The 9,729-nt window shown below is 46.1% G+C and overlaps 1 protein-coding gene across 1 annotated transcript in view; it reads right to left on the bottom strand.

Annotated features, from left to right (window-relative positions):
- The window catches only part of CDC37L1 (cell division cycle 37-like 1), a 47,004-nt gene extending 42,185 nt beyond the window's left edge, over positions 1–4,819 (bottom strand). Inside the window, exon 1 of the mRNA XM_009884324.1 lies at positions 4,613–4,819. Coding sequence (XP_009882626.1) covers positions 4,613–4,819 — 207 coding nt within the window. The remainder of the gene's footprint in view (positions 1–4,612) is intronic.
- Between the last annotated feature and the right edge of the window lie 4,910 nt (positions 4,820–9,729).

Genomic DNA, 9,729 nt, shown 5'->3' with positions numbered 1-9,729 from the left:
AGTGTTAGCAGCGCTAACTCGTGTCCTTGGCAAGAATGAGTCACTTACTGAGTGACTAAGAGAAAAAAGTTGGAGGGTTATGAAAAAGGATTAATAACAAACATCTTGGCACGTCTTTCATTTAACTAGTATCAGCTGGAAAAGCAGTGTGAGTACAGGTGCTTCTGGGTCTGCAGCAGTCCCAAAGGACTTACGTATATTAAGAGTAGTAAGTCCCAATTGTCAACCCAGAAATGGGAGTAAGTGTGAGGTATGCTGTTTTCTTCCGTGTGTCCTGCCAATGTGTCATGCAGTTACCATACCAAACTTGAATCTTGGTCACTTGGGACCAAGGTCTGTAGGACTGATATTCCTTCCAACAGCTGCAGGATGGTTTCCCCTCTAGAAAAGGTCCGTGGCAACCGGGTTGCTGTGCATATTCTCTTTGATTGCGCTAGCAGTCTGTGTTTGCTCCACTATGGTGATTTCTTCACCAGTTCGGAGCCTACATGTTTTCCACTCTATAATCCTTCACTACATCTTTATAGTGCACTCTACCACTTTCCTCTTTCTACTTAGAACAATGTGTTCTCCCTTTACTGAGCTATTCTGTGAGCAGGGGCTTCTACTGATTTCAGAGCTCCTTCATTTGCCTTTAATACGGACAAGGCCACTCTTCAACTATCACAGTCATCTTCTGAAGGTAAGAGCGGATGTGTTCACCACCCCAGACGGCACGTTCATGTGCACAGAAGTGCCCAGCCTGAGTAAACATTTCATTTCATTGACTCTTTAAATTTTCTACCCAAGAAATTAAGCATCCCTAACCAAGATTTGGGTATTGAGGGCTACAAAGGTTATTTCCCCCATTTTTTCAACACTGATGAAAACCAAATTTATGTGGGGCCTCTTCCACCACTGGAATATTATGGGGTGGACAGCATGATGCTTGAATTAAAAAAGCAGTTCTCAGCGTGGCACACAGATAGTCAGGAGAAGATTTTTGACTTGCAAATACAACTGAGTTACTATTGCCAGCAAGGTGTAAAAACTTTTGAAATTATACAGGAGTGAGATTATGGTGCTAATCTCTGGGGAAGGACTTTTTACTAGGTCATGTAGTGATAGGACGAGGGGGGATGGCTTTAAACTGGAAGAAAGCAGGTTTAGATTAAACATTAGGAAGACATTTTTTACTTTGAGGGTTGTAAGGCACTGGAACAGGTTGCCCAGAGAGGTTGTTGAGGCCCCATCCATGGAGGTGTTCAAGACCAGGCTGGAAGGGGCTTTGAGCAACCTGGTCTAGTGGGAGGTGTCCCTGTCTATGGCAGGGGGGTTGGAACTCGATGATCTTAAAAGTCCCTTCCAACTTAAACCATTCTATGATTCTATGATAACCCGTCACACAGTCTGTGAGACAGAAGACAGTGAAAAGGTGAAGATCCCTTACAGTGCGCTGGCCTCTATGTGCATGACCTGGTTTATGTTCCTTTAACCTAACACAGTAGCACTCTTCCTTTAGATGGCTATTGTCTAAGAGCAACCTCCTTCAATGGCATGTGTATGCGGCAAAAAAGGAAAATATTCAAACCTGTCAAGCATTACAAGTTGGGGAATATCAAATAGGATCCTGCTTCTTGCACGTCTATGCAGTTATTGATGGGGTATCAACAGCTTTTGAATTTAATGGGTGCTTTTTCCAGAGCTGTATCAGATGCTACCATGAAAATGACCAGAACCCTCTGGCTGGGGACCGCCTTTGGATACATATATTACACAACACAAGAAAAGAGGGACGATGTAAAGAGAGATGGATTTCCCATCAGATCTATATGGCAGCATGAGTGGGCCACTATGACAAAATCAGATGGGAAGCTTGCACAGTTCTCAGCCAGGACCAAACTGCCCACACTGCTCATCCCCAGAGATATGCTTGTTGGTGGCAGCACAAATACCATTTGTCCATGTTACAAAAAACTCCCAGTGAAAAGATATGTTTTTATGATTTCACTAGCCTCTCTCCCTTCATGAAAACAAAACAAAACAATAGCCTTTTGGACTTCCCAAAATTATTTTTGAGAATTTTGACTCCCTGACAACCTGCTTTGGGATGGTCAAAGTAAAGGTGTACTTGCCTCATGGGCTGTTTTTTCCCTGTGCTTCCTGTGCAGGCAGAAGTGGAAAAGCCCCTTGAGACGGCTGAGACCTCTGACCCTGCAGTTCAGGAGGTGTTGGATTATGGGCACACGCAGTATCAGAGGAATGCACAAGCACACTAGGGCAACACAAGCATATTTCTTCCTGGGATAACCAGGGAAGTCGTGCTATTCATAACCATGCTCACTGGTCCTGGAGAAACACAGGCTCTAGGGAGGCAGTGGCTTAGGTAGACACCTAGAAATGTTTCTTTGGTGCAGGAGTCTGCTGAAAAAAACACAAGGAAGCTGTTCAGTGTCCATCCTCACAAGCAGTCAAAGAGCACGTGTCCCCACTGGTTTATTTCTATCCTGTTATCAAATACCCTGTACATAACCATATGAACAGTGGTGATCAAGGCCTAATGCAATGTGTACTTCTGGCTTCTCTCTGGTTCTCTCAAGTTTCCTGTTTTAATCCAGGAATAGTGTTCAGCACATTCTTTGTCTGAAGACAGGTCAAAGGCCAACGGTATAGCCACTGACAAACTCTTTCCTGTCAACCAGCAGGCAATGGCCCTTCGTATGGCTGCCAGTCATCTGAATGAGCTGTGTGCACTCTCTCACACAGCAATCTCAAACTCGGGCTGCAGCACTGGCATTGGGTTTTGTTGGTATTAGTTCGCCATCCAGATACAGGGCCACAAAATCTATATCATAATGCTTGAAGTTGAAAGGATTCTTAGCATTCTTATCTATGGACCCAACAACAAGACGTTTGTGCAGCTGTTCCAGAAACAAATTTTCCTGGTTGCCAATATGACTGCCGGCTGGTATGCTGGACACTTTCATGCCCATCTGGTGCACTGGCTATTTTGCATTAGCCATAAGTAATGCCCCAGTGTGCCCCAAACGTACTCCAGGCGCCACCCACACTTTCTTCACTAAACAGCAAGGCATATGTAATGAATGACCAGTTCCTGCTGCTGGGCAGCTGATCAAACAAAAGCTGTCTTTGATGTACATCAGCTCAATTTTTACATTCATAAAAGCATGCCTTGAAAGAACAGATCACCATGGAGCAGTCCAAATAGTCCAGTCCAACTCTGGGCCATCAGAGCTGACTGTTGCCTAAACGATGCGATCCAGCGTGCCCGCTTCCTGCTGCCCGGCTGTGTCATTGCAGAACAATCCCACGGAGAAAGGCATTGACAGTGTGTCATGGCTGTAACTGAGAAGCAACTCCAGTTGGTGCCCCAGTGTAACGTCCAGCTGGCTGCAATAAAGAGTCCAGTGGGTAACTCATGGGGCCCACAGCCTCACCAGCACATAGCTTGGACCTGTCAGCTGTTACAGTCTTGCAGCACAGGTACGGCAGGGTGTTGTTCAGATCTGTGTAATTTCCCCCATTCTCAGTTATGAAAAAGTCCAGAGGTACAGACTTTCTGCAACAATGAAAACTGAAGGCAGCTCAATAAGCAGGCTTTTCTTAGTGCCAGTCTGTGTTGGGAACACTTCAAACAAACCTAGCTTGTGTTTGGTACACTATTCTGAGCAGCCATGACTGAAAGCTGTCCCTTTTAAAATACATTTCCTTTTCTATGGGTAGAATGGGACCTCTTTTTCCAGGTTTTCTGTTTCTTTTGCACCGTTAAGCCTGGCTTGTTCTTTTTCTTCTTCTCGTCCTAGTCAGAGCATTGTCTGTCCTTTTTCTTTTAAAGGGCTGGGTGGACCTTCCCTCTGTGAGCATGACATGCATCTCTTTCTTTATGGCTTTTTATTTTAATAGAAACGAGTCCCAGGCCTTCCTAATTTGCTTGCGTTTCCAACTTGTTTGGGACAACCTTGGAAACATGTCCAAACACATGTTTTCCTGTATCTTGAGCGGTGCTGTTAAAGTGTTGCTTAACAATTTCAAACCCCCTTTTCGGTTGCAGGATGGTCTTTCTAATCAGGCTACAGAATATATCTGCAACACACAAAACAGCTTGAAAACCAGGGAGACCATGCCAGCTCTGTAATAATTCACGTACAGGGATGCATCCCCATAACTTCTTACCACTATAATTTTGGTGTGGTTTCTTAAAATATTAGATACTTCCAGGGCTGAAGATGCAGTTCACAATCATTTACCCAAAACAAAATGAGATATGCTTATGTTGGTCAGTCTTTATTTCAATGCTGATTGTGTTGATGTGCTGGTGGTCTACCAGCACATAGTGCAGCTTGCCATAGACCACTATGATGATCTCATTGTTATTATCACTGGTTGAACACAGAGCAATAACGTAATCACAAATACCCTGACAAGCTGATGCTCTGCAAGATGTATGTAGCAGTGAAGTGAGTTAAACCCTCCAGTGATGTCCATCAGAGAGGGGAATTTCTTAGCAGCAACTTGCAAAGAAGCCCCCAAAGTATGTGCTAGGTTTCTATAGAACAAGTATAAGGAATTAATCTGCTTTAAACTTTGTTTTCACTATGATGTGGTCACTCACCTGGTCCACTGCTGGAGAGCTGATGGCTAAAGTACTCTTGTGAGGATTAATACGATGGTTCGCATGTTCCACTAACATGGAGACGGACAGATAATAGCCATTCTGCAAAGCATACTGCCACATCTTACCCTGCAGTGGTATTTCAAAGGTAGCTTCTTTGATGACAGTATCCCAGCTGTGCAGGTACCGTATTTCAACCAGCCCCATCTCCCACTTGCCTGAGGACTCAAGGTGCCTCACCAGCTCTACAGTAAAGTTCATGCTCGTGTATTGTGGAATGATGCCGGTGCTGGCATTGCTGGGCAGCATGATGTTCTATGATCACCCTTCTGCCACCGTTCTTTTTTCCTCTGCTCGGCTGCCAATCACTAGATGTTCTGGACACGCGAGGCTCCTGTCCAACTGTTACATTTCTGGGAACAGCCCCGCCACTGTTTTCTTTCTTCCTCTCCCTTCTGCAGTCACATTCTTCCCAATTCTGTAGATTCTGTCCTCGTCAGGATTCATTTTTTAAGTTCTTCAGGGTAAAATGCCCCCTCAATTGCTTTGTGATCATAACCTGTTAACCAGTACGCAGGTAACTGTCCCCTTCTCACAATCTCAGCTACTACAAAAATTTCATCTGTGAACATCTGCTCATAATCTTTCTCAAATCTCTCTTTTGTTCTAGACTGCCTGATGCCGTCTTCCTTTTTGAGCAGAGGTGCAGATTCTTTCATTCTAAACATCAACCTCATATATGGTTTTCCAAACCCTTGCAGAGTTTAAAGTGTTTGTGTCCACAGGCCTGGCTCTGATAGCTTGGTGGAAGCTGTGGTTATAGCTCTTCATAAACTTTGATGGCATCTCAGTGTAGCAAGAAGTGTTGCACATTGTAAAATATCTCCATACCTTGGTTTTGAGCGTCCTGTTAAAATGTCCTATGACAGAGGCTTTTATTTCATTATTAGTAATAACATGGTTAACATTATCTGCTTTAACAGCTTGTTTAAAGGTTGGTTTAAAAATTCTTTTCCCTGGTCCATCTGCATTTTCTTTGGCTTGCACTGTCTTCTAAAATTGTTTTAAAAGCCCCAGCTAACTCAGAACATGTTTTGCCTTTTGGATCAATGGCTGAGGCAAGCTTGGTTTGTATGTCTGTCACTGATAAGATGTACTAAACACCATCATTATGACGTAAAACTGTTGCATATGCACCAAGTCTGCTTGCCATGGTGCATCTACCTCTGCCACAACCACCTGCTTCTTTTAAAGTGCTTTCTTGCTGCCTTGTCTAAGCTAAAAGTGTCCTGGTTTTCAAGCCAGATTGCCCCTTGGCTTCTTTTGAGATCAGCAATTCACCCTTTAGCAGCTTCAAAAAGGAGATTTATACCCCAAAAGGTTCCCACTTCCCCAGGAGGACAGTAGATCTCTGCTAACAGAAGCTGTGGCATAGAGGTCTACTCAAAGGCTACTATACATGCTTATGAAAAGACACTGGACTATCAATTTAACTCAAGTACAGAAAAACTCTGCTAACAGGGTATGAGAGGAGTTGGCTGCTGGTCAGACTTCTCCAGGCTTTTTCCTTTTTTTCCTTCAATGCCACTGTCACTTCTGCACCCATGCTCCTTTCCTTGGCGGCTGCAGGCCCAGGCAGGAAGGCAGACCAGTCGTGGCACGCTCCCAAGCCCCCTGACTCAGTCAGAGAGAGCTTTCTGAAACATTTTGCAAGGTCATCAGCCAAAGGGTAAGGCAACATATACAGCAGCAGCTTGCACCCCATAGTGGTCTTACAGGTATCTAGAAGAATCCCCATAGCCATGGGCAAAGGGAGCTTCCCACTCTACTCACCTTCTCTGTGTGACACCTCCAAATCCAATTTGTGGTTCGCAAGACCATTGGTCGGTTCTTCTCGTTCACGTGGCCATTTGGGGGATTACCTTAAGGTCTTCTCCTTCCCAGTCCAGCTCACAGGATCGGTCTCTGCACATGACAGGATTTGCACCAGGGGCCCCTTGGTGGCCTCCGTAGCCCTCAGGAACATCCTGACATGTTTGTGCCCCACCACACTTTTGGTGTCCCTCTGCGCTTTTCAAGTCCCCCCACCCCAGGCATGTAGTGCTTGTGCAGCTTGTACCAGCTGCAGCCTGGTAAAGCGTGGGGCCCCGACCCAGTCTATTCATTCCATTAGCTCTTATTAAAGAATGTTTTACCCATTTTGTACCTTTTCTCTTAGGGCTATATATATTTCTGTATCTTGATAAATGTGTGTATATTAGCTATTATATAGTGTAGGACAGCAGTAGTATCTATAATATGCAGTACCATGTATAGTGTATCTGTCCATAAATAAATAAAATTTATATTTATAAACATTTATACACTCCTTTCTAGTTAGAATTCTATATATGTATGTATTGTATATACTGTTGTGGTGGGTTAGCCTTGGCCAGCTGCCAGCAGCCCACCCAGACATCCTCTCACGCCTCCTCAACAGGATGGGGGGTGGGAATAAGATGGGTTGAGATAAGGACAGGGAGGTCACTGCCCAATTACTGTCACATGAAAAACAGACTTGCCGTGTGGACTACAAGTCCCTGAGTATTTCAGCAGGGATGTGTGAGTGGGTAACCTTCTCTCCCATGACTTAAAGGCACACATGCTATTCAAAATGCAGGGTCCAATCCTGTGATAGCTTCTGCAGCCCCACAGACCCTACAGGAACATAACAACATGGTGTCCAGGGCCAAAACCTGCAGGTGTTTTTCTGATGGGAGACTCTCCACCACTCTCCAAAGCCTCCAGACAAGGAGGTTATGGTGAAGAGGATGCATTGCTCATGCAGGATTTTTCCACATACATAGAAGGTACCTACTCAGAATACTGTGTCCAGAAAAGCATCCTTGGACTTAATGGTATCCAGTATGCTGGACCTTGTTCTCCCCAACAAGGAGGGGCTGGTGGGGAATGTCAGGCTCAAGGGCAGCCTTGGCTGCAGTGACCCTGAGATGGTAGAGTTTGAGATCCTTAGGGCAGCAAGGAGGGCGCATAATAAGCTTGCTACCCTGGAATTCAGGAGAGCAGACTTTAGCTGCTTCAGCGATCTGCTTGCTGGAGTACAGGGGGATAAAGCCCTGGAAAGAAGAGGGGCCCAAGAAAGCTGGCTAATGTTCAAGGACCACCTCTGCCAAGCTCAGGAGCAATGCATACCGACAAAGACAAAGTCAGGCAAAAATTCCAGGACTCCTGCATGGATGAACAAGGAGCTCCTGGACAATCTCGAACAGAAATAGGAAGCCTACAGAGGGTAGAAACAAGGACAGGTAGCCTGGGAGGTATACAGAGAAATTGTCCGAGCAGCCAGGGATCAGGTTAGGAAAGCTAAAGCCCAGACAGAGGTAAATCTGGCCAGGGGCATCAGGGGCAATAAGAAAGCCTTCTATAGGTATAATGATAAAAGCAACACTAGGGAAAATGTGTACCCACTCAGGAAGGAAACGGAAGACCTGGTCACCCGGGCCACGGAGAAGGCTGAGATACTCAACGAGTTCTTTGCCTCAGTCTTCACTGGGAAGGGCCCTAACCCCACTGCCCAAGTTGCAGAAAGCAAAGGCACAGTCTGGAAGAATAAGAAATTGCCCACTGTAGGGGAAGACCGGGTTTGAGACCATCCGAGGAACCTGAACGTGCACCAGCCCATGGAACCTGACAAGATTCACCCACAGGTCCTGAGGGAACTGGCGGATGAAGTTGCTAAGCCACTATCCATCATATCCAAGAAGTTGTGGCAGTCTGGTGAAGTTCCCACTGACTGGAAAAGGGGAAAAATAGCCCCCATTTTGAAAAAGGGTAAGAAAGAACACCCGGGGAACTACAGGCTGGTCAGTCTCACCTCTGTGCTTGGCAAGATCATGGAGCAGATCCTCCTGGAAACTCTGCTAAGGCACATGGAAAATAAGGTGACTGGTGACAGCCAACACGGCCTCACCAAGGGCAAGTCATGCCTGACAAATTAGGTGGCCTTCTATGACGTGTTACAGCGTCAGTGGATAAGGGGAGAGCAACAGATGTGATCTACCTGGACTTGTTCAAAGCATTTGACACTGTTCTGCACAACATCCTGGTCTCTAAATTGGAGAGACATGGATTTGACCAATGGGCCGCTCGGTGGATAAGGAACTGGCTGTATGGTTGCACTCAAAGAGTTGTGGTCAATGGCTCCATGTTCAAGTGGCAAGCAGTGACAAGTGGTGTTCCTCAAGGGTTGGTACTGGGACCGGTGCTGTTTAGCATCTTTGCTGGTGACATGGACAGTGGGATGGAGTGCACCCTCAGCAAGTTTGCCGATGATACCAAGCTGTTTGGTGAGGTAGACACAATGGAGGGGAGGGATGCTATCCAGAGGGACCTGGACAGGCTGGAGGGGTCGGCCCGTGCAAACCTCATGAAAGTTCAACAGGCCAAGTGCAAGGTCCTGCACATGGTTCAGCGCAATCCCAAGTACAAATACAGGCTGGGTGGAGAATGGATTGAGAGCAGCCCTGAGGAGAAGGACCTGGGTGTGCTGATTGATGAGAAACCCAACATGAACCGGCAATATGCAGGGAGGAAACAAGGAAAGCCAAGGCAGCCTTGGAATTGAACCTGGCGAGGGATGTCAAGGCCAATAGGAAGGGTTTCTTTAAGTATATAGGAGACAAAAGGAAAACTAGGGAAAATGTGGGCCCGTTGTTGAATGAGGCAGGTGCTGTGGTGACGGATGATGCAGAGAAGGCGGAGTTGCTAAATGCCTTCTTTGCTTCTGTCTTCACTGTTCGGGCCAGTCCTTGTGAGACCCAGACTTTGCAGGTAACAGAGAAAGTCTGGGGGAAACAAGACTATCCCTTGGTTGACAAGGAGCACGTTAAAGATCAGTTAGATAAATTGGATATACATAAATCCATGGGGCCTGATGGGATGCACCCTCGGGTGCTGAGGGAGCTGGGGGAAGTCATTGCTGGGCCTCTCTCCATTATCTTTGAAAGGTCCTGGAGGACAGGTGAGGTGCCGGAGGACTGGAGGATAGCCAATGTCACTCCAGTCTTCAAAAAGGGCAGGAAGGATGACCCGGGAAACTACAGGCCGGTCAGCCTCAC

The sequence above is a fragment of the Charadrius vociferus genome, unplaced genomic scaffold (genome assembly GCF_000708025.1).
Source record: "Charadrius vociferus isolate BGI_N301 unplaced genomic scaffold, ASM70802v2 scaffold183, whole genome shotgun sequence".
Lineage (NCBI taxonomy): Eukaryota > Metazoa > Chordata > Aves > Charadriiformes > Charadriidae > Charadrius > Charadrius vociferus.
Note: the sequence above shows the minus strand (reverse complement) of the source record. Positions and strands in the feature narration are given on the sequence as shown.